At 33.9% G+C, this 26,448-nt stretch overlaps 1 protein-coding gene across 3 annotated transcripts; it reads right to left on the reverse strand.

Moving 5' to 3' along the window:
• Positions 1–3,704: 3,704 nt before the first annotated feature.
• Positions 3,705–25,599, reverse strand: LOC134281593 (class A basic helix-loop-helix protein 15-like). Of its 3 annotated transcripts, none has more exons than XM_062764031.1 (3): positions 25,504–25,599; positions 12,309–12,713; positions 3,705–7,786 (listed from the first exon to the last, which is right to left on the reverse strand). In XM_062764031.1, the coding sequence occupies exon 3, from the start codon at positions 7,781–7,783 to the stop codon at positions 7,166–7,168; it is 618 nt and encodes a 205-aa protein (XP_062620015.1). In that variant the 5' UTR covers positions 7,784–7,786; positions 12,309–12,713; positions 25,504–25,599; the 3' UTR covers positions 3,705–7,165. The 3 variants fall into 3 exon arrangements, with proteins under 3 accessions (XP_062620015.1, XP_062620016.1, XP_062620017.1); XM_062764032.1 differs by lacking the exon at positions 25,504–25,599 and adding an exon at positions 13,441–13,530; XM_062764033.1 differs by lacking the exons at positions 12,309–12,713; positions 25,504–25,599 and adding an exon at positions 11,792–11,821.
• Between the last annotated feature and the right edge of the window lie 849 nt (positions 25,600–26,448).

The following is a 26,448-nucleotide window of genomic DNA, read 5'->3' on the forward strand; positions in this document are numbered from 1 at the left end:
ATGGAAAGAACGGTCTTGGCAGAAAAAAAAGAGTGAAAACAGAGTCCTTGCACTAATCATTCCAAAGTTATCGGTAAAAGATGATAGTTTTTGTAAACAAACGGCAAGACACAACTATTGCATTTAGTTGAAAGTAACTTTGAAAGAAGTTCACCCCTTGAAAACTTCTGCTGGACCGATTGACAGTGATGATATGTTCAATGCTATCTCAACTTACTACAATAACTGACATCTATTTTGATATTATCTATACCGTTTAGATAATACCAAAATTATAGGGTTTTTTTGTTTACATGTCGTATAGACTATACGACATGTAAACAAAAAAACCCTATAATTTTGGTATTTTTTAAAATAACTTCTTTTGCAAAGATAAATGATACCTATAAAGTCAAATGATGCTATATGATGAATTTTGTTATCCACTGTTCTGTGTCAAGTAGGCATTCTACTTAATATTTATTTTTTCAATACTGAGTTGTATTTTTCTGGAAGTTTACAGCTGTAGTACGAGATCATCGAGGGTATGAAAAATGATAAAACATTTTAGGCAATGTATACACTTTCCCCCTCAAGGGAAATTGATAATTTTCATCAACGACTTTGTGACATTTGTTTATAAAATGTTTCAATCCAGTGCTCTAAATCGATAAAAACAGTATCCATATCTGAAATAAATCATATTTCATTACTGTATTAAAAAATAAAGCTGCATGGCACTGCAAAAAAAAGTGAAACGTCAAAATAATGTGGATCGATTAAGCAAAACTAGTATTTCGTGTTCACAGCTGTTGTTTGATTTGGTTTTTGTTTTTGTCAGCAATCAAATGGCTGTGTGTTTGTGATATATTAAAGTAGCACGGTATGTTACATGAAATATGAAGATAACCAGCAGAAATCAAGCTCAAAAGTCCATTGTAACTGTACAAACAAGTAGCAGATCAAAAAACATCAGAGGTGGGATCAGGGGCCTTGAAGGAGTAAGCATCCTCTACCGATCGCTCACCCGCCAAAGTGCTCCTTGTCATAATCGAGAAAAAACAAAAATCAGTTGGCAATTTTTATGTGAAAATAGAGACCTAACAATTTGTATGTAAAATGTCAATCAACATTCAATTTAAAGATAGGCTGTATTTGCTGACAAGTTCATTGTATCAATCATAAATTTTCCGAGATTTTGATTTGAAACGAGACCGTTTCTATCTTTGTATCGGGGACTTGTTTGTCAATAGCTTACCTACTTTTAGAAACTGTTCATATACGTAAAGCATATTCTTGCATATGGAATCAACTTGGAGACATAAACTACATTTACATGTGATACATGTATATTGCTACATGAATTAAGATAATTTGACGATAGAAAAGTTGAAGTCATCACGTTTATCATAAAGTTTTGTTGCTATTTTGCCATTAATTTTTTTTATCAAATGTTAAAGTTGGTGTGTTAAGTGTCTTTTATTTTGCCATTAATGTTTTTTTTTACTTTCATGTAAATTATGAATCCAACATGTTAAAAAAACACCCGCTGAATAATGAAGCCACGCCCTCCAGCGTGTGTTGACGACGGTTGGTATTTCAAAAAATAGGTCTGCGCAGAATTTATGCGCGCACGGTTCACTGTTATATGGATTTGTATAAAACATTCAGTATGATATAATAAATATTCACATGAGTGTAACCGAAGGAATGAAAAATGAATATTGTACTACATGCAATATTTATATAATGTTAGATGATCTGTTTTGTTGTATCTGTTGTGTTGCTTTTTGAGGTATTATTTCTGCTGGATTCGTAGCTTGTTGATTTCTGCTTTTTGCTCCATTGGTGTCTTTTTGTTCCTGATATTGACGACGTGCTTGCACTTACAATGTATTCTATTTTTTATTTGTTGGTAAAGATGATATTCTAGTTTTAAGTCTGGTGTTGTTCTTGCTGGTGTATTGATGTTGATAGTGAGTTGGTTATAGCGGTGCTCTGGGAAGTTGTTTCTTATGATTTGATTTTGGTGTTTATATTATTAGTTGGAATGTTGTCGATATGAAGTTGTTGGTTGTTATAGTTGTTTTATGTCAGTTGTGATAATTCTGTTGGTAGTTTTTTGTTTGTTTGTTTCTCACTCATATGGAGACGCCACCACTTGCCGGTGGAGAGCTGCAAATTTTGTCCTAGACTTGGCACGTTGGGCCATTGAGCAGGGAGGGATCGATCTTTTTCATGCAGCGCCTAATGTGATACGGCACCTCGGTTTATACAATCTCATCCTATGAGCCGGTCTCCACGTCGATCCCATGATGGGAATCGAACCCGCGACTTACGTGTTCTTGTAAGCAGAGGTAATATGGCGGTGGTTGCTTTATGTCAGTAGTGATGTCATTAATTGAATGTTTAATGTTATTGTAAGTCATAAAAAGAGATGATGATCTGCTTTAGTAATAATATTGAATGGTAGCAGATATATATATGTATGCATATGTTTTGTATCTCTTGGTTTTATTTAAAAAAATATACATATTTGTCATTGTCTTCTGATTTCTACACTGTTTTCAAAATGGTTTTACATATTCTTGATATGTCATTAAGGGTTATATAAGAAACATGACCCTATGGTAAATGTCCAAATGCCTGGTAAGGTATCCTAATTTTTGTGAGGAATCTTGTTTAAGTTCCTATACTTCAATGACAAATTCTTAGGAAAAATTATATATTTTTGAGGAACGTGTCGTCTAACCTTAACTTCTCTCAATTATTCTTTTGTCATTAAAAGTACCGAGCAACTGTGTAGAACATATCCAACCTTCATTCCTTCGATGTTTTGTCCAAAGCATGATACTTTCAGTATCATTTGGAATCAACGATGCTGAATGTCACGTTGAAGCAATGCACGCAGACTTGGCCTTTCAGTCTTATACGTTAAAGACATTATGATGGTATTGAGATATCAAGTGGTTTTAAGGTTGCAATGAATAAAAATGTATTTGAACTTATAATATGCGTCTTTTACTCCAACGTGCGTCATTAAAGTGAAAACATTCGGCATTTTACTCTCTCCCTCAAACTTCTAATAATATTAAGGAGCCAATCGGAAAAAATACGTACGAGATTATGATATAATGAGATTCATTAGAATTTTTGTCTTGATTTTACGAATTTTCACTTAAGGTATAAAGGTTGAATTTAAGATCAAGGCAATCATTAAAGGTAAAGGCCTAATCTCGATTTAAAGAATACTTACGACTGACACCAAAATGTTTTCAGCTGTTTTTATAATCAACCTAAGTATTTGGTCTCAGTCGTAAGTTACAAGTATTTTTTTTTAACATAGATGCAAGACTATGAAAAAAGAGTATTTTTTGGCGATATAATTATCCATTAGAGGCAACTGATCGAATTTCAAAATCGTACACAAATCATTGTACATGGGAGAACAGAAAAGGTATTGTGGAACAGCTGCATGTATCATTAACATTGATCTACCGTATATTTCTAGTACATCTAAAACTTTGAAAAGTATTCACTATCAAAAGGAAGTTTATTCTTTATGAATCATAACCAAAAAACAGAAACAAAGACACAAAAAACTACATTTGTTGCCATAGAAAAATATTTTATTATTTATTTTCACAATTTTGATACAAAGAAATAAGATAATACAATATCATATTTTTTATTTCAAAATAAGATACAATAATATAATAGTTCCTATCATAAATAATCTACTTTTAAAAGTTTTAATGTTAAAAACAATAATAGACTTTCGTAATGATAACAATGTATTTATTACAGTCAAAAAATATTAGGAGCAAAAAAAATGATATTGTTCCCATAAATCAACAATGTCATGGAGTATAGTTCAGAACTTGAGACAAAACTTTTTTTTTAATTTTAAAACCTAGACACTTCCCAGTTGAAAGCTGAACATGCTTTTAAGGTTGATTAAACTGCAAAACTTAAAACTCCATTATTGCAATTCTCATAAAACAATATAATGCAAGAGGGAAATGCAAGCTGAACATGTACAAAGCAAAAGCATGTATGCATAAACAAATAAAATACACAGTATAACCATTCCGGAGTGAGGAAGCACATTAAATCATGTCATTCGGTAAGAATGTATCCACTAGAGTATGTGAAGACTGAATGTATTTTTGCATGCACCTTCTTGACGTAGATTTTTCCTGCGCCTTGAAGAGAATGATTTCCCATGTGCACTTTTGCACTTCCTGGAAGTTGCTACAATGATGCTTTGACATTAGTATGGAGGTGACCGTTATAAAAATCCCAAGATGCAGATGCCATGTTTAAACTATTTCTATTCATAACATTACATTGTATCATCAGAATGGAATTCTTAAGATCATTTCTTTAAAAACAACAATTTTTATCAATTTTTTTTTCATAATAATTTTCTTACAAAAATTAAATAGGTTTTATCAAAATGATCAGGTAGTAAAAATAAAGATATTCATGATAATGCTGAACTCTCATTCATAAAAAAAATTATTTAAAACAACTAGTTCACAACCGTCTTGACTGAAATACGTTAACATTTGCACTTAATCACTCGTTTGATGTCTTTATAATAATATACCATTCTTATTTAGTCTTATTATTCATTTGATCACATGTTTGTAATGGCGCACGATTTTATGAAATAAAACAATGGTTGATTTCAAACATTAAACGAGTTAAGCAAAAAAAAAAAAAAAATACTCATTATCATCTATTACTTTCCGAAGGAAAATATCTAGACTTCAAAGGAAAGGAATGGGGCTTAAAGAATCGCTTAAAGATTACAGAAAAAAAGTTTGGTATAAATTACATGCTTGCAGTCAGGGAGTGAAACGAGGGGGAATATATTTTATTGAATTGGTTTACCATAACTAGTGTAACGTATTCGTGTAATACAATACAAATATATGTATATCCCCCAAAATTACCTCCACTTAAATCATCATACAAATATTTTTTCTACGAGATTGTAATAATTTAAATTGTAGATAATTTAAAAAATCGCGCTGATTTTGTTTCTGTAAAGTGATAACAAAATTTTGCCAACCTGTTTCTACCTTAACTTGTTATAAACTACATAGAACAGAAAAACCATCCAATAATAATGGAAACTTGCTCTCTAAGACTACAAAATAATGCCTACATTAATGCATTTTCTATTTTTAAAGAATGTATGTAAAGAATGGGGTTGTAAATGTAATTAATTCAAAAAAAAAAAAACAAAGGCACAAAACAATGATCCTTTTAAGGAGATTTAAAAGGGTGAATACATATACCATGGGTGGTATCAACAAATGACATACCAATGATAATTATATATGTAGATATATATTGTACATTTAGCAAAAATAAATATGGCTATGAGTGTATTGTTATGAATATGTACACATACATGTATATAGATATATATCTTATATCTGACCAGTATTTACATACATCATAAAAAATAAGATCATCTAAAAGGAGTGAAATAAATTATCTGCCAAAATTAATGGACCTCTTTAGAACCTTCACCACAATATTTAGTGAGAAAACAAAAAGGAAGCCATGAGGGCAATGGGGTTGTCATCGTCTATGCCAAAGGTTCATTTATACCAAAAGAACACAAAATCAAACGGACCCTATAAAGTTTCACAGAATAATTTTGTTTTACCGTTCACAAACAGGGTTAAAAAAATTAGTTCTGGCAGGGTTGTACTGCAGCAGCAAATTTTGCCTTCATTTGAATCCCAAGAAACAACTAAGAAAGCAAGCCCACGCCCCCAGATAATAGAATCTTAAGTGGCCAATACCCAGTGAAGGTAACCTGTAAATATCGATAGTAAGAGTGATATTTGTCACCAGAGGCTGATATTTTATCAGTAGAAGACACAAAGGAGGTTTACCTTTGTAGGCAGTTGTTGTTAAGATTGGGAAAACACGTGGGCAATACCCCTAATTACAAGAAGGAACGTTGATTCCTACACTAACGTAAAATGAATGAAAATGCCCTGCTGAGAATCGATAACATATCGACAAGCCATTCCCCATTATTGAGAAAAGAATGTGATTATTACTTTAACATTTAATTATGCTACTGAAATCAATGAAAATGTGATGATCTTATAATCAGGATATAACGCAAGTATGTTAAAACCCAAAGAATTCGGTTCTAAAAGAAATAGAAAATGGCCTATGTCTACCATAAAGCAAAAAGTTTTTATCTTTTTAAAAACAGAAATTTAGAATCTGAATTAAAAATGAAGCAAAAAAGTAGCATAATGAAGAAGTTACTGTTGCGTTCTTTAAGAGCAATTGACCCTCTTTTAGGTTTATTTGGAATAAGATGTATTTGACCAAAAAATAAGGTGAAAAAACCCTGATGGCAAACGGTAAAATGTGGCATAAGATGTATCGAGTAGCACCAGGACTTAGCCACGCGTGTGAAGCAGAAAGGATAAAACAGGTGATAGGGACCCCTCTTATTATCGTGAGAGTGTACCTTGGCAGAGTCGTGACCCACATGTCCCCAGATTAGAAGATATTTACACGTTTAAATACATACAAATTTGTACAAGCGTGTCATAACAATAAACTATCTTAATACAGGACTTAATACAGAACTTCATTTAATACACGTGAAGATATTTATAAATTACTTTTTGACATGCCCTTAGGTAGAAGTATTTGCAGCTGGTTCCATTATAGTATTGAGTATTTCAGTTGCGCTGTCCAGAAATTAAAGAACAACATATGATTATTTCTTGTCCTCTATGTGTTTCCGAGATTCTCTTTTGTACACATTTCAAGTTTAACTTCATGTCAGGGTTCGTGATGGAAGTTGTAAATGATGGGGGGTTTTGGCCATGGAAACTAGCATGCTATTAGAATATCAATGGATTCATTTTCCTATTGGTTGATGGAATTAGAATCCGGAAACTAGACGCCACATTTCTCAAGCAAATAATTTACAAAAAATACAGCAGAAGATCCACGTGCCCGGAATATAGCGTGACAGAATAAACGCCGCGAACACAAGATGGAATTCATTAATGAGCTCCGAATGATAATGTCGAATATCCTCATTTTGTAGCAATCCAAAATCCACGAACTTATACAAAACATTGACATTAGCACGGTCGTCTGTCAGTGATTTATGGAGATGAAATCCTTTTCATGAGAAATTCCGAGCATCAGTGTTGTATAAGGAAGAATTCTCATTCGTGTCTTCTATATCCACGCTGTCTACCGTTTCCACACTCAGAATGCTTTCAGTCTCTTCCTCTACATTTGTTTTTGAGGAGCTATCAAAGCTGTAAGGAGTCTTTTCGCCACGCATTTCACATATCACATTTGTCAAGGCTTTGATGTAGTTCTTGGCTAAGGTTAAGGTTTCAATCTTGGAGAGTTTTCTGTCCAATTTGATGTGGGGTATCACCTCTCTCAGGTCACCAAAAGCGTCATTCAAGGAGTGCATTCTTTGTCTTTCACGTTCATTGCTTTCGAGGCGACGTAGGTTTCGTTCTCGAGCGTTGGACGCCTTTCGACGTTTTGATGACTTTTTAGGGCTTTTCATTTTTCTCTGTTCTCCATCATCTGTCATGTCTGTTGTAGAGCTGGTTCCCGAATCTGAGGGCGAGGCTGGCCCTTCACGTCGGGCTCTTTTTCTGATTTGATAGTCTGTGGCCCTCAGCCCGGGCAAATCCCAGAATCCTTCAGCAGTCGTCTGCTCGCTGTCCTCAACCATGTCGTCTTCAAGCCTGGCACTCATGGCGTGGTGTTTGCCTCGCATCACCTGCAAGGAAAGAGAAAAGTTGAAAAGTTACCAGGAAACTCTGTCATTTTTCTTTCGTCATTAAATTACAAACTTTAAACCAAGATCATTTAATTTGTGATTTACCTATAACCTGCACTTCAAAAAAGGTTAATCGCACAGGTAAATTATCATAATTTCGATATTTTTAAAAGAGAGACATCTGACGCAACTAAGGTGGAAGGGCGATCATTTCGTTTCCGTGTCGTGCTGACGTTGGAATAATTAATTGTACACTGTCACTATATTTACAAACTTTTTAAATAAAAGTTTACAAGAACTGTATCCTCGTGTTTGAAGACTCTTCTATCAAGTGCATGTCTTGGAGAGTTTATATTTAGTTTTGGCTATTGATTGACAGAACAAAACCTTCGTCATGCATAGACTTTCTCACGACAGAGAGATAATGCCTTGATTTCAGTCCACGGTTTACTTTCATAGCCATTTAAACATTCAATACAAATTGTAACAAAACTTTATAACTACATTTGTTTTTCTTTGCACAATACATCAGATGTCCGTGTTTTGACTGGTGGATCAGAATCAAGACGTGCACTGATCTAAATTTAAACCTCATTGAACGCCCCCACAAAATACAAATAATTTTCTCTCATTTACCCCAATTAATCGATCCACGAGGACTAATGTATTTAAATTGTTGCTTTGTAAACCCCGCTGCTTCTTTGAATGAATTTGATTTCAGCATGAAATGTCAAAGATCGAGCACAGATGTACGAAAGCCCAGAAGGCTCATTCGAGATTCGAGATTCAAAATACGAGATTCGAAATTCGAGATTCGAAATACGAGTTTCGAGATTCAAGATCCAAACTAACCAATCAAAAGCGGATTCAACATTTGATTACTCCCCTTTATTATGTTTTTACTATCAAGAAATCGTTTAAAATAATTATAACCAATGGGTCATTTGATTAAATTACAATGCAAAAAAGAGTGTTTTATATATATTAGAAGGAAATTTAAATAATTATTGGATTTTTGCAGCAAGATATACTTCAATTTATATTATAGCTTCTTAAATATTAAATAGATTACATATATCAGGAGTATATATATTTTTGTATTATCTTCTACACTTATTATTTTTTTTTTTGTATTTCCGCGCATAGGAAAACCACAGGTACTTGTGGACAGGACCCCTCCCCCTCCCCCCTCCCCCCTCGATATTCAATACCAGGGCTTACTGGACAATTTTTTAACAAATTATATTTATTACACTTATTAATGTGTACAATACGAAAACATCACGGGCGTAAAACCCCCAGAATAATCGTTTAACCAAAAAAAAAAAAAAAAAAAAACAATTATACATTACCCCACCCCACTATACAAGAGAGGTGTCATTTAAGGAGAAAATATGGGATTATTACGAGATGCAGAGTCAATCCGATAGCATGGACTAAGACAGAAATATATGTAGAGACAGTTAATTTTAATCAACATTTTAAGTTAAAATAAATGCATGATTTTAAACCTAGAAATAGCAGCGGGCGTACAACGTAAACAAACTGGAGTGCACGTGGCATATTTTCTCTCTTATAATGTATAGTGGGGTATTTTTTGTGTTGAGCGATTATTCTGGGTTTTTACGATTTTTTTTTGGCATTGAACACACGATGAATAAGTGTATTAGATATATGTTGTGAAAAAAGTCCAATAAGCCCTGGGGTTGAATATCGAGAGGAGGGGGGGATGCCCTGTCCACAAGTACATTTGGTTTTCCTATGCGGGAAAATACATAAAAATTAACTTTAGACAATACAAATAAATATATATACTCATGATATAAGTAATTTTTTTTAATATTTAAGAAGCTATAATTTAGATTGAAGTATATTTTTCTGATCAAAAATCCAATAATTATTAAAATTTCCTTCTAATATATATAACACTCTTTCTTGCATTGTAATATAATTAAATGACCCATTAGTTATAATTATTTTAAACGATTTCTTCATAGTAAAAACATAATAAAGGGGAGTAATCAAATGTTGAACCCGCTTTTGATTGGCTAGTTTGGATCTTGAATTTCGAATCTCGAATTTCGAATCTCGAATTTCGAATCTCGTACTTTGAAACTCGCTTCTGATTGGTTAGTTTGGATCTTGAATCTCGAAACTCGAATTTCGAATTTCGAATCTCGTACTTTGAAACTCGAATCTCGAATGAGCCTTCTGGGCTTTCGTACAGATGACTTTTATTGTCGTGCTTCTCTCCAAAAGGTCACCATGTAGATAAACATGAAATCTCTCATAATTTGTTCTTTCCCTTTTTTTAGCATCATAATTCACTTAGTGATCAAAAAGACATGCATGCATTCTAGGTAAGGTGGATTTTGGGATAAAATTACTGACATTCTTTTCTAAGAAGTGGACAAAGTCGGTACACAGGACAGAGACGAAGAACTAGCGAAATCAGAATAAAGGCCGTAAAATCTGACAATGTGTCCCATTCATTTCAAATGACATTTTATTATCAAACAACGGTGTATTACTAGCGGCAAACGATCAATCAAAAAATTGCTCTGCAATAATAAATTATTGGGAGTACTTCGTTTTGGTTCTTCTGGGACAAGTCCCTGGTATAGTTGTTAAATTAAATGAGTAATTAAAAAAATATTGAATTTTTTTAACCAGTTAAAACATTTGTCTGCGGTCTTTTGATGCCTGAGTCATTAAGGACAGTATGACTATTATATTTTTTGTAAATATGTCATGTTCACTGGTAATCATGTAAGACCGAATGTGATTTTTGTTCAATTTCCGCCTGCTCTGTCATTTTTAGTTTGCTATACTGATATTTGGCTATCTCTTTTGAATATATCTGAGGGAAAGTCTTCAGAGTCATTGTAAATTTGTTTAAAGTAGTTGCAGACATGGTAAGGGGACATAACCGGTAATTTACTCGGATGTGCTTATTCCTATAAAGAAAAGAACCTTATAACAGGGAAGTTGCCTGGATTCCGAGGAATGCTGCAGCTTCGAGTACATAGAGGGATTCCAACGGAGATAAAACAACAGTCCATATCAGTGACCCTAAACTTCCCATACACCGCCTCTCTCTCTCTCTCTCTCTCTCTCTCTCTCATGGCAAATGATAGTGCAGTAAATCAGAAGCTGACAAACCCTTTATCTGTGTGACATATAGCGTATAGTTGCGGAGGTTATAAATGATCAAATAATGCATCAATCTGTAACATTTTTTTTAAAAAGCGACGTTTCCTTAACGCTTCAAACAATTAACATTTCCCTGAAACAAGCATCTGTGTTTATTTGAATCGATTGTCATTTCCCTGTATGTGACGAGTTTGTAAGGCATTTTTCTTTTCGTAGAACGGCTAAGAAAACCTTGAATTTGTTCTGTCACAAAAACTGACAGAAACTAACGAGAGCTTGTCCTTCTTGACGACTAGCGTGCTAGTTTTTGTCACCAAGTTAATTGTGAGCGAGGGGATCGATAAGCCATTGTCACATTTCCAGAGACCCTGCATAAGCCAGCGATTACGAGGAGGAGGATCGTTTTCCCCATTTTACAACGCAGCATCAAGGGTTTATTTCTGTTAAATATTCATTTTATAGTACAGTCAATTTTTATTGATGCACTTGCTCTTCTGAGTTACATTTCAGCTGTCTGTTAAATCAATTGTGGACACATTTTTCTCTGATATATGAAACAAATGTACTTTACATTTGGAAAATTGAGAAAATCGTTGCTTTTTTTAAAAATGCTATTTCCATTAAATTTCATAATGCAAGTAACACGATATACTATTTATTTTTGGAAGATAATCCCACGAAAATAAATAAAACATCAATAAATGAGTGGGAGCCCTTAAAATTTAGGACTGACAATATCTTAAATATCTGTCGAAACGACGACCAGTAGCTATAAAACACCTACAGAAAGTAAAACGTGGAGCACCATCAGCAAAATAAAATATATATCTGAATGAAAACATCTGAATTTACCTATATCATGGTCCTATCTCTTTACTTGACTGCCAGCACAATACATGAACTTGTACTAGAGTGTAACTTCGTGTGTAATGTTATCGGGATGAACACCAAAGTTCTTATCTCAGCGAATTAAACCTAATTTTCAAAACCCTGCCGTTTTACTGTTTTTAATTTGAAGATTAAGACTAAGAGGCATTTTCATGGTAGCGTCTTTCGCAGAGTTTCAAAGTTCTGAAGGCCACTTTGAATTTCATGTCATCAATTGTTTCTCTGAATGCTGAGCAAGAAGCTTAAGTGTTTGAAAAATAATAAGGCTACTTGACATTTAAACGATGTGATATTAAATAATATCAAAAGAATAAAGTTTCATATAAAAAAATAATAATCTAAGAAGGTCGCAAGAGAGATGCCACACTAACAAAAATATAACAGTGTAATTGTATAAACAATATAAAGGTAAATATCAAATCTCTCTCTCTCTCGTTCTCTCTCTCTCTCTCTCTCTCTCTCTCTCTCTTGTGATACTTACTAGCTTGTGTTATAGTAGAACTAATGTCCAGTTTATTTGAAGATAATCCTTTTATGCACCACCAAAGCTCTGTTTCCTGGTAAAATCATGCGGCTGCCTAGAGGAAACAGTTGTCCGTTTTTGGAATAGTCCTTTCACTCTGCTAATGTCAACTGCTTGTTCTAGGGCTGTCGTCTGCTGTGTAAAGGGAATTAATATCCTGATGATAACATACACATAATACGAGGAGTTTGTAGTAATTATCAATCGATCCAAAGTAGCCAATGAAAATATGACGTTGTCTCGCCCAGGCTTAGGAATACTATAACGTGAAGGGAGTGGGTGACTGGGTAAGGCTGTATCTTCAGTACTCGTTTGATTCTGGTTAGGCCCCCTGGGTATAACGTAACGCGCCGAGCAGAAAATCTGTAAAATATTGAAAAAAGAAGACTTAATAAATTACTGTGTTCTGAGGATATGTTTCTGACGATAATTGCTTTGTCGCTGATTATCTTCAGAAACTTTTTTTAACCTTTAGCCATTAAATCAGAAATTATAAACGGTAATTATATATGCTAATATCCTACGTTGATCTCGATTGAAAAAAAAAGTGAAAACTGCTGTTTTAAGTAGCCTGTATATTTTATTTGATGCATTTGATCGATTTGCTTCAATGGGGCGGTATAAAATCTGCGCTTCGTTTGCATAAATGTGAAATCCTATTTTATTGTCAATGATCAATAGAATATTAAGTATATTCACCTGGATACACATTTCATTGAAGCAATTACAAAGGTACTTAAACTGTCATTTTACGGCAAGTGTAATTAGTTCGCCTGAATGAAAACTGAAAATTATGGGATTTTTTTCTATCATATATTCACAAAAGTACAATGAATTCTATACCCGGAGTATCTTTTTTAATCATTACTCGATAGATGAAAAACTAGTATATGAGAATAAAATAAAACAGTCGTAAATCTTTGATTATAGCACTTGTTTACTTATTCAAAGTAGATAAACGATTCATTAAATGAATGGTCATCAATTCATTTATGATAATTTACTGCGTAAATATCCATAACCACACACACACAGTATTAGTACATTTTAAAATCTGGAAATATGGTGTATAAATGAGGCTATATGTCACTTTCATCTGTTCCCTGATTGTACGGTGAAACTTGATGGAAAGTCGTTTGGGTCCAATTATACCGCTGGGTACGAACGAGACGCCAGCTGTTATCGACGTACACAGTAGAAACATCTATTACTGTATTTCATTGTAACTTTGACAAATTTATATTTAAGAATGGACCCCATGTGTCGAATTTCCGAATGAAATAAAATTACTATATTTGGGAGTTATGAGATTGTATCTGTTGTTTAGTATGGGCATGTCATCGATATTACCCAGTTTAGACAAAATCCACCTGAATTTTATCACCTGTTGATTTTCCAACTAAAACTGCTACCTAAGCAAACTGTATAGTGTTGTATTATTATAATACAAGGTGTTTTATTGATCACTTCCCCCACTTTAACAGCCCCGAACTTGCGAGTTGTATATTTTAACGATAATTCAATACATATTCATTAATGTACATCTCTTAATACCTTGTGCTTACGTGGGATTATTACCTTACGATCTTAAGTTTCAGAAACCCTTCACAAGGACCCCATTATTTATAAGTACATTGCCTTAGAAACAAATTAAGCAGATCAAAAAGTGATAAAGAGAGGATTATACCCTCGAAAATTGATATTGCTGTTGGAGTCGAATAGTGGCCGCGGGTATAAACTGCAGAACGGACAATTGATGATAAATGTATTGGTGGCCTAAAGCATGGACGACAGGTGTGAACATCTAAGTAATTTTGTTTCTATGCTGTGACACGAGTGAAGTAGACCATTAGATATTGATAATTTTATATAATTTGTCCAGACTCTGACATTTGCTCTGATTTGTTCCTCGTTGGCCTTGAACCCTAAATTTGGAGAAATTAGGCTCCGATTTCAAGCTAAATGTCCTTGGTTTAGTTCCAAGAAATTAGAGCCAGTTTACATAGACCTGATATTAAAATACCTCATCTATCACATAGCTGAAATCCATTTTTCTCCTTTTTTATGAATGAACGTATTTAGCTTTCAGTTGGTTGAGCAGGGCTACACGTGGCAACTGTTTCCACTGAAGTCGCGACTCTCGACGAAGGAAGGAAATAGTGTGCTGATAGTTATCAAACCCCTTAATAACCCAGAGATTTATTTGTGTAATTGTATATAGATTACTAAATTTGGATGATTGCTTGTACTCATTATTTCGTGGTTCGGTGTCCTTGCAATAAGAGTCGAATTTTATCTGATTTGCAGCCAAAGTCTCAAGGTCACTCCCCGTTATAAATGGTAAATAAAAGTACAAAATCTCTTTTACCCATGCGCAACATAAAAAAATATATTTATAGAAAGTGTGCATCTACATGTACCTGTATATACAGTATACATATTCTATTTTAAAACGAAGAGAACTTGACCTACATGCTTCAAATAGTTAGTTCATCAGACTAGTTTTAATTAGTTTAATTTATTCTAAACGAAATGGTAAAATTATGGAATTTAACGGAACAATATCACATAAGAAAAATTCACGTTTAGAACCCGGAACCTATAAAAGGGGATGTTAATTTATCTTGTCATGCGAATATATCCTTTGGGGTAAAAATTACCAGGTATATCCGTTATACACGTAACATATTTCGATGTAAATAAAAATGTCAACAAAACAGCGAAATGTGTTATTATTTCATTTAAATAAAGCGGATAGATGACTTGACGTCAAAATAAACTTTCGTATTTTTCCTTATCATTAGCTCTATAGCTATGACCCGGATATTCAAATATCGCGATATACATCAAGTTGATTAATTTTTCTTTCATTACAGGTCCACACTTGGATATTATGTTTTGTATAAAAATTTGCTCGCTGTTAAAATTTACAATTATTACATGAAGTAACGAAGTAAATAAACGCAACTGCTCGCGAAGTTTACAACTATTACATAAAAACACAGTAAATAAATGGAAAAGTCTTATTGTTTGCCACCGTTCTAAATAGGCATTCCGATCTGTTCTCTCTTTAATGCACTGATAAGCCGGTATTCTTTACAAGGTAGATTTGCTCAGAACAACAATAATGTTTTTCAACATAAACAGTGAGTCCCCTAAAGACATACATTAATCAAACGGACACCTTACTTTCTCTTTTTGTCTTAACATCAGATTATTCGGACCTGATTGATCACGGGAGATTTGTTCCCATATACCCCATCAGATGGACAGGAAATTAGACATCCCAAAAATATAGCAAAACACTATGATTTTTAAATAAATAAATATATTCAAAGCATTCTCACTCAGAAAAGAATAACAAACCAAATGGACACCAAATTTTAAAAAATTCGAAAAATGGCTAAGTAAAACACATATTCGATGAATGTTGCATCATGGCCTTTAATCATTAATTTATAAGATAGAAAACATTTTCACTCTTATAAAAGTATATAATATACATGTAAGAAGAATCTAGCCTATTACCCCCCTCTCCCTTCAGAAACCCTCAATTGTGTCTATGCCTTTGACTTCACGAGTTGAAACACGAAACTAAGCTGTGGGCTGTGAAAACACAATAAAGATTATTGATAATTATTGAAACAAGAAGCAAGCAATCGTGGGAGAATGGATAGGACTGAAAAATAGACTTTGTTAATTTATCTCAAATTTTGTCACTGTAAATATCAAAAAGCCACAGTTTTGTAAACAAAAATATAAAAATTCTTATTTCTTTGACAAAAATAAAGGACTTCTGCGTTTCAGTTACAAACAGTATGCTATGGACCTATTCTTTGAAGAGAGGCTTAAGCCTGTCCACTTCTCTTAAGAGGGATGGGTGATTGTGGCCATTTTCAGACTAATTTGATCTCCTATACAAGAAGAGCTCCATATAAAGATATACTAGTAATTTGAACAAATTGTATGAAATTTTCATTTCCAAAATGATAGTTGACAGCTTAAGATACCATATCTAAAAAAAGGTGTATCTGATGATTAATTTGGCCCCCCCCCCTCCCAGCCTCCTTTAGAATAGCTGGACCTCGTACTGATAGCCAGTAAAGATGGGTCGATTTTGATTTCAATATACAATATAGTTCTAGTCTCAACATAAACGAATGAAGATTGATAAAGTAAATAATCATTTCTTTGATCAATATAGATCTTGGTAACAAATGAGATAATATATATTAACTATTTTTTTTAAAATACTTGTAAGCTTGCAATAGGTAGTGTGTCGTCAAAGTCTTGTAAATGCTACACGTTCATTTTGTGTCGGTAACGTGCTCAGCATTTCTGAAAGCCGTGTTTTGCCCAGTAGACGGAAAAATTATGCAAATCTAGCGTTATTATTTCAAAATACGATCAGTGATAAGGGGGAAACAAATGTCAGTTTCTGATTAATTGACATAAAAATAGGCCTGTCCCTCTCTTTTTAAGGAGACTGTAAATTACCAAACAACCGTAATCGCTTTCTGCGGCCAAGTGAATTTTTTAATCTGTTCAGGAAATTAACTAATTAATTATCATTTAAATGAAGCAAAAGAAATTAATTGACATTTTGAAAAAGCAATTTTAATTACGAATTAGAATTCGTGGAATCTGCAACGACATTGATAACGGAATCATAAGTCATTATTAACCGCACATGCTGATACCATTCTGTCTTAATTGTCTCTGGCTCCCGTGAGAGATTCGATCAGACGATAGCACGTCCTGCAATTTGCGGTAACCCATCAGTAATGTACACAGATACACCGATGTTCGAGATTTTCATGACATTTTCCCCGTAATTTGAAAACTATACACACGAAACCAAAAAACGTCATCAAACGAGTTATCTCATAGGTGTGCCATCGAACATCACGCCGTTTTAATACAATATCGCAAAAAACTACACGAGGACAAATAATCCCCATCGAATTATTATGTTTGTTACTACAGGTTCAATTAATCGCTTAAAACAGGCCATCAACAGTTTCTGTTTTCAAGTCTTTAATCAATGGACCTATCAAATATTCCCCAGGGCACGAACAGCCTCAATTGGCCTGAAGTATGCATTAACTCGCCATAATGCTCAATCAATTCATTTATCCCACTAACTTGCTAAATACTTGAGCCGGTATGTGCTCAGCTGTTCATTGTGAACCATTTGTTCGGGCGCACATGTCGCAGGCCGCAACAAGTGAGCCATCAAAATGACTTGAAATGGCAGAAATTTTAACCCAAAACAGGACACGCACAATGTGTAATAGATTTCACAAATAAAAATAGCGAAATAATTCTCTAGAGTGGCAAGGGATCAATAATAGCTCCGTATTTAGACGTTTTGAAACATCATCTATAAGGAGTGTTCCAAACGTCATATCCGTAGGTGCCTCTGAGGACGACCTCGGAATCCTACAAGAATAACGGTCCAAATCATTATATCGGGTAAACAAAAAGATTCTTATAAAACGAGAACGGGATAACCCCGGTTTGCAAGATTTTCCAATAATACAAATGAACAAAATCAACTCTTGTCTGGAAGTTGCTGCGACTGAAACACTGTTGTCGTCTGAAAAACGTATGGAATATGTGTCAATCATACCCACGCTCTTCGTACAAACTGGAAAGTTCTAAATTGAATTCTAAAATGAAATTAGAGGTTTTTGATTAATAATAGCTTTAATGAATAAAGGTCTGACACGGAGAGGACTAATTAAAAGATAGAATTAGTGATAAAAAATTTGCCTACTTTATCTATCCGCAATTCATTTCAACAGTATACACTTTATACTTAAGTATTATAAAAATCATTGAATAAAAAAAGTATAGAAAACTTTCATGTCACAAAAAGACGATTCAGTAGGATAGAATTTCCGATGTTCTGATATACCGGTATAGCAACTACTAGTAAATTGTATGTATCGTCAATTTTCCTTAAAGATGTCGTATTGCGCTACATGTGATATCTGCATCTTATGGTGTTTACATCTCCCTACATAGGTCTATTCTATAGTGAAGAACATGCTCCGGATACAATCAGTTTTTGGACCGAGGTAGGCAACTGACAAATAAGTTGATGTAACTTGGATTTCACCAACCTCCTTTAAAATCAGCATATTGTAAGTTAAATATGGTCGTTATAATGGACTTATAAGCAAATTGAATCAAAGATTAGGTCATATTTTGACTGGCATTTCTCATACTCACAGTGCCATTTATTAGACATTTGATTCACTATTCTACAACGAATGTTCCCCGATATAAACCAACTTGCTGCAGTTTTCTGGTATTAAGCAATAACAACGAAAATGAATGTAATTTTAGATTAATTTATAATACAAACATTCATATGTGGCTAAAATATGACATTGTTTGTGCAAAAATACATCAAATTCTTTTTACAGAAATTAAAAGCTACACAGTACAGACGTCACATTTCTGATTTGTCTTAACAATAGTATCTGTCAAAGGATTGTCTACTTTGCAGAAAGAGCGTGCTTTTGTAATGGACGCGTATCATCAAGGACAAACTTATTCCATTGATTATTTGTATTATAAAGATGCAGGCAAGGTGGACAACTCTATATCAGGAAATATATTTGCGCAAAAGTTCGGCGTCCGATGAGTTGTTTTCGAGTTGCTTTAATTTCACGCCTTTTTATTCCCCATTGATATTCTTGCACACTGATTTATGGTTCTAGATGACACGGGACCAAATGTTTGTTTGTCTACCCGCTCACAAATTAGTATTCTTCATCGAAAGTTTAAAGCAAAATCTGATTAGTGAATTATAAGCAATAAAGCCATCGGTAGTCTTTCTAATTTAAATTATCAGCTATCTACTTTTCAATGAGTATTTACGAGCGTGATTTCTTCTTCTTGAATAATTTATTAAGCAATATAACTTGGTTCTTTATCTTGATCAATTTCTGGTGTTATGTTGAAAGCAGAAGCACTAGTCAAAATGTAGAAAGGATTCAAATTAAGAATTGATGAAGCAATACACAAATTAAACTTGATTAAACCACGATTTGTTTTACAAATGGTCCACTTCACCATTCGACAATCAAAACTGCTACTACAAGTGGGAATAATAGTCGAATTGTCATTAATTTGTCGCAGTTTACAGGAAAATTTTTATCGATCCATGTGTAACTTAGTTTCATTCACGAATCAACAGATAAAGCACAAGACAATTTACACTTGAAACCCTCGGAAGTAGCCACGGAAAGGTACAGGAGGGTGTTTAGGGGTCCCAGTGGGATACTGATATGCATGTAACAGTCGCCATCAAACGTCATAATGGCGTCTCCTGCAAGACCTTTTTTTTTTTTAGACTTTCTGTAGAAGGTTGCTCTTGAGGGAAAAGTACGTGTTATCGGGTTACTGTGTTAATAATGCAACACTTCTGCATTTGTTACATTTAAGTTAAATGTTAAAAAATTTAACATTTTGCAAAGAAGTTCATTTTCATTAAATGCGTTAAGTTACGACAAATTTGCTCAGTACACTGCTTAAGATTTCGAAAAACAATAACACAGAATTATCAGAGTTCTTGATGATGTGTTGAATACAGATGATTTTTTTAAATAAAGGTATTATCGGGTATTTGAGAATTGCAAGAACACGGTTGACACATGAAGTATCTTTTTTGAAAAATATCTCAGGTTAAGTATCACCCCTTCCCTCAATATCAACATACGCAGAGGATACTTGAAACTTATGGAACATCTTCAGCTGTATGGTACCTTTCTGCATTCATTGTCTGATAAAAAAAAAACTCATGGACCTAAATGCCCGCAGTTTTAGTTGCTCCCTTTTCCAAATAATAACGTGATAAAAGTTTTGTTTTGGTCCAAAACTCAACCAAACCCCATATCGAAACATTATTTGCTCAGATAATATGCACTGATGACTGTAGATTACTTGTATTTGACATATTACAGTCCATCCTGTCAGTAAGGATTAAAATCTATCTGTACCTCTATAAAACTCTGAATTTGTCCTTATCCCAAAAAGGAGGTCTGGAACACAGAATATGGAGGTTTCATGTTTGTTTTATTGTTTTATGCCGAGTAAACGAAGTTTCGGTGTACATAAGTTTTGTCTTGTCTGTCCGTCCGTCTGTCTGTCTGTATGTCTACCTATCTGTTTGTCTGTAACTTTGCCGCCATAACTTGTGAGTGAGTGCACGGAGCTCTGGCGTTCATATTTCACAGGTGCATTCCTTGTGACACGACCTTTCTTTGAGTATCACCAAATTTGACCTCTTGACCTTGACCTTGACCTTCTAGACTGACTTACTTTTACAAAGAAATACCACACTTTAATCTTGGCCATGACTTTTGAAAGGTTGGAGCTGGGGCTTTCATATTTCAAATGTGTATTCCTTTTGACAAGACCTTCCGTAAGGCAGCACCAATTTTGACCTTTTGATCTTGACTTTTGGAGTTTGATATGCATTTGAGAAAATTCAACTCTCGCCATAAGCTGACATAGGGGCATCAGGTTTCACAAACGCATCTTATTTTTAAGGGGAAAACGTATTTAAACCACACAATACACATTAAAAGTCTTGTTTCCTGAAAATTTGAACCTGACACCATGCACATGGGATTGGTGCTTACTACTATTAAAATGACTAATTGTAGGTTGTCGTTTTAGATAAAAATGATACAATAATTTCTTAAAACATTTCTGTGTAAAATCAGAATTCTTGCAGTTGGAGCAGTTTTAACCAATAAACCAACACAGGTATACCTATTTTTGTGAGCAAAATGTTTTCAGTTCTTAGGATGAATGAACAAAGACGATGTTATGCATTGAGCAAACTTAACAATTCTTTAAACAAAGAATATTTTGGGATAAGTCTTATTAGCATAGGCCCAGTTGCAGTTCGAATATAAATGCCACGTATATGGTACTGTTGGCGGAAACAATGCAAAGTATCAAAACTTTTACTTTTGAACAAAAAAAATAAATTTCATATTCACGATCAGTGCCCATAAACTAGAAGCTGGAACTTCCAATATAGTGTTCAAATCTCGTGGGATTTAGCCTACACGACAAGTCTTTGGATAACTGCGGAATTAGTACGTTGCAAATGTTCTCTGCTCATCAGCTAAATCTAAGAGTACAGATGACAGCTCAAAACATTTACGTATTTCTTGACTACAGGAAATAAAACTGCACACAACAGACGTGCATGTGTAGGAGCGATTTTGTCACCCCCAGCTAATGTCTATTGTCACTAATTAACCGTTTTCTATTGCATTTTGGAGTCACCTGTAATGGGTCTATGGTTAAACACCGAGACGAATGCATATTAATTAGCAAATTACACACAAAAATAGACTATTTATTTGGCTTTAATGATTAAGAAGGTAGTCCTTTACACTTTTGTATTAGACATTATTTTGTCTTTCGTTGTGTAGATTTATCACTTTTTTGTACATTAATTTGGAGAATTTCCTCTAGATGCACAATTTCGGCACACGCACTTGCCAACGATTAATATACATGTATACATGTATATATATATTGCAAAAGCTGAGACGAATGTATTTCCGAAACGATTTTTTTTCCCTTTTTGCTGTTTCGACAAATATTTCACATTACCGTATTTTTGTAAGTTGCATGTAAATACATTGACATTGTTTACATATAGATTATCATCAATTTATTTATACATATCCGCATTAATAAATTTACATATCCCCTGAGAACCTGTGTCGTATACAATACTGCACTGAAACGTCTCGGGAGGAACGAACTTTCTGTACAATACGCAAAGAGAAGCAAGCGTGTGAGTGACGAGGGAAAGTAAAGCTTCTACAACTAGAATTTGCCGGTCCAACGACCTGTACAGCGATGCTATAAATCAAGCCGAAGAATTACGAGCAAATCCATGACCCCTGAACTCCTTAATGATTCTTAATTGAACCAAAGAAAAAGAATTTTCACCGGAAAGGTTTTGAAGTTTATCTTTGAAATTGCATTTCCGTGTGCTTTAAAAATTGTTCGAGTTCAAAATTAAGTTGCGTCTTTGCGTCAATTGTTTAAAACATGTCTAGAATTAATAAATGACAAATGGACGCCTGATTAAAAATTAAAGTAAAAAAATAAAATTCGAGTGATCTATTCTTCAAATCCATGACTGAAAACTTCCACTTTTAATTTTTTTTTAATAGAAATCAGAAATAGATATAATTAAAATCATTTTTTGGAAATTACTGAACTAAACATGCGGAAGATATGAAAAATTAAGATTGATCTGTCAAATAATAATACAAAAATTATCACCGTGCCAAAGACAGATTTCTCGAATATAATCCTGCCCTAGAGTGAACTTAACCATAAGATTAATTATATTTACATAATATTAAAACCTCAACTCATTTATTATCGGTAATTCAGAATACCACAAAATTGACACGGTTCTAATTAATTGAATAACATTGGCTGCCTTAAACAATTGCTAACAGTGTCTGTCTGTTTACATTCGAATGTATGTGGAATATGGAATTGCGAATGAGTAATTTGATTGGAAAACCAAAATTGATCTTCTAATCAACTTCCCAAAAATTGCATTTGATTCAGCTATTTCTTGGGTTTCTGTTTTATAAACGTGATCGGAATATCTCCTTGTTTCTGGGGACTTGATAGGTGTTTCTATATATCATGATAATGCTATTGACAAGCGCGAACTTTTAACCCAACTCTGAATTATAGCTTTCTTTGTCGCATAAAACGCTATGTCGTAAGTAATATATTCCCAGAAAGTAATAAATTAGTACATGACTTTTGCTCTCACGAGTGAAAACTTAATTAAATTACTTCTCATCATTTTGGCTGTATGGTAATCATGAAAACATTTATGGTTGTGGAAAATAAATAAAATAAAGAAGGGGAATTTTGCTGAATCAAAAACGAAAATGCAAATTTTGACAGTGATTGTGAACTTATAATTGTAGATTAAAAGAAAGACATGTCATTTTAGAAAGACTTGTTATTTTAATGTTAAGAGTACTTGTTTAATCTCTCTCCCTCCAAACATATCAAGAGCTTTGGTACAACAGTTAAACTTTCAGAACTTTGATCCTAACCCTTTAATTGTAGTGAAAAAGAACATAAAGATTAAAATTGTCCTTGTTCTTTGTCTATACAACTGTCCAGGACTAATTATCTATGCAATTACCAAACGAGAGCTTCATGTTTGATCAATGGTAAGATGACTGATTGATCATGTGTTGTTTGACGTCCCGTTCGAGAGTTTTCACTCATGTAGAGACGTCGTCATATACCGGTGAAAGGCTTCAAATTTAGACTTTTACTCAGGGCCATATGCATCGAGCACAGAGGGCTAACGTCTTAAGCAACACGGGACTTTAAAGGTCTCATCCAAAGAACCCGCAACATTCACTTTGAATTGAAGAGCGTTTGACAAAAAGAACACTCGCTAACTATATTAACTTACATGTAGGTCAGTCGCGGCCTTCCCAGCCAAGGAAGGGTGGTCGTAGTCTAGGACTGAGTGCTTATTCAACAGCATTTGACTTGGTCTCTCTTGAGGTTATAGTATCTAACGGCATAACTCTTTTCAGATGCTCTAAAGACTAGACGATAATCTCAATGGTCATTATATTTGCTATATATACACGCATCTTAATATGCAGTTTTCAAAAACTATTAAAAATTAACACACGAAGGTTCCAGCATTCAAGGACATTCAAGTAACAGGCTTCGTTTGTTACTGGTCTGCGATACCCAACTCTCATTGGGTTAAACTGCGAATTCTGCTACCTTTCTGTTAAACAGTCTCACTTGATACGCCTCGTCCATGTATACAAAACCTTACTAATTACGGAGAATAAAAATATGACGATTTATTTTAGTATATCTAAATTATTTACCATTGTGTTCCAAAACTGTGAATAAACCACAACTCATTTTATGTGCAACTGAACGTGTAATCTTTTCAGGTGTGTATTTTTTTATACCTTAAGTAATATACTTAAATCGTTTCTTCGGCGGCTAAAAGTAAAAAGTACACAATTATTCTAGCGAAAAACTTTCGTCACAAAATGTATATACGTTAATATGTTGATTTCTTACAGTAAGTCGACGCACCTCAAGTTTTATGCACGGATAACGATCAAAACCGGAAATGTTCCAATGTTCAAACGGACGTAAATTCGCGACCAAAGAAGTTTTCATGATGTCTGCTACCAGAGTAAAATAGCAACTAGGTCATCTGTCAGCGCACGACAGCCTAGGTGTGATAAAAAGGTAGCAGAAGCGATAGGCATGAAAACTGTCACCGATCTTCATACAGACCAAGGGTCATGCCATCGTGTGTCGGATTCATGCTTCAAATTGCAGGCATGACTGTGGATGCCTATTTTGGCATCTGAACAGCTAAATTAAGTTGTACATAAAAAGTGTACAAACAGAAGGAAAGGAAATTAAAATCTACAGATAGCAATGTAATTTAAATGCAATATACATACCAATATGTATATGCAGTTTTGGGAATAATTTATGACGTCACGTTGTCATGACAAACAGAACTTATAATACATGTATCTTTGAAGTTCAGTCTGAATTAATTTAAAAACACGGGAGACTGATCAGACACCGTCTTATGATGTCCACAGCATAATTAATATTACACTATAAACTTTTTGCACCAGAAGCAGAAGGAAGCAGTGTCTTTAAACTGTGTTGCCAAGCAGGATACATGACATAAAATGTTGGTTTACCTCAAACCAAACACTTAATTTTCATTTTCTTTTTTGATATTTCCTTCGAATACTCTTTAGTTAGATAAGTCAACCATAAAGATAAATGTATTTCTTTGTTGCAGTTCAATCACACTAAATGTCAATTTGAATTTATTGTTAGTTAAGTACCCATTTGTTGTGTAACAACATCAAAATACTTTTCAAGTGTACTTGTATATAAATTGCATTTATACAGGTAATATAAAAACGCTCAAGGTAATCGATAGCAAATCAAATTTTATGTTCTAATAAATTTTTTTTTGAGATTATAATACAATATCCGATGGAGGATATTGGACGTAAATGACTTTTCTTAATTTGTCAATAAAAATGGAACTTACATTAAAATCTGACAGTTTTCTGAAGAAAAGGAAATAATCCACACAGTGTCACTGGTTCCTGCACACGGATTAACTTTTCGTTCACATTGCACCTGTCAGTTGGTCGTCAGATTAAAGCTCAAGGGGGCGGGGCTCGACGTCACACCATCAATCAAAAACTGTCAGCCTTATTTCCCATTCATAGTACCAATCTACTCCAATTTGCAATTCTTAGTCGTACTTTGTTGGACTCTTGACAAAAAGTAAAAGAAACTTTACAATTAAAGAGAAACTATTGAAAAAATATTAGTCATGCTTGTGACAAATATGCTCATTGGAGAATCAAAGATATGGCGAATAAAAAGAGAAAAGGGGGAGGGTGTCGTAAAATTATTAAAATGAGCTTATTAGTTGTTTTTATGCAAAAACATTATAAACGAGGCTCATTATAATTAGACAGAAAGATTAGGTCGGGACAATCCCGTGTTGTTTACCTTTACAACGGAACATTAAAACAAACATTTATACAATAGTAGTAAAGGAGACAAATACGACATGATGAAAACACATTTTGGACATTATACATTTTGTACAATACGTGCAGCGATCAAATCATCATTAAATCCTCCGCCAGTTACAGTAACCGAAAACTAGATTACAGTATTCTGTTGCAACAAGGGATAGACGTTACAAATGTATTGGGATTTTGGGAAACGCAAAATGCTAAATTAACATAAAACATTTCATTAGGATTAACGTTAAAGATCAGATTTCTTTTGACATTTTCTTCACACTGCTCTCCGAACATGAATTAGAACATATTTTTCCTTTTAGAAATTCGCGTGTACTAGAAATAAACCAAACAAGGGCACTGCAAGGCGAAGCATCTCCTCGCAAAGAGCAGATTTGTAAATCAAGGCAGCATTCGACACCGATCTTGAAGCAAAAGTCTTGTCAAAAAATTGC

The sequence above is a fragment of the Saccostrea cucullata genome, unplaced genomic scaffold (assembly GCF_032062105.1).
Source record: "Saccostrea cucullata isolate Sc308-1 unplaced genomic scaffold, CSIRO_AGI_Scuc_v1 ctg66, whole genome shotgun sequence".
In the NCBI taxonomy this organism is placed as follows: domain Eukaryota; kingdom Metazoa; phylum Mollusca; class Bivalvia; order Ostreida; family Ostreidae; genus Saccostrea; species Saccostrea cuccullata.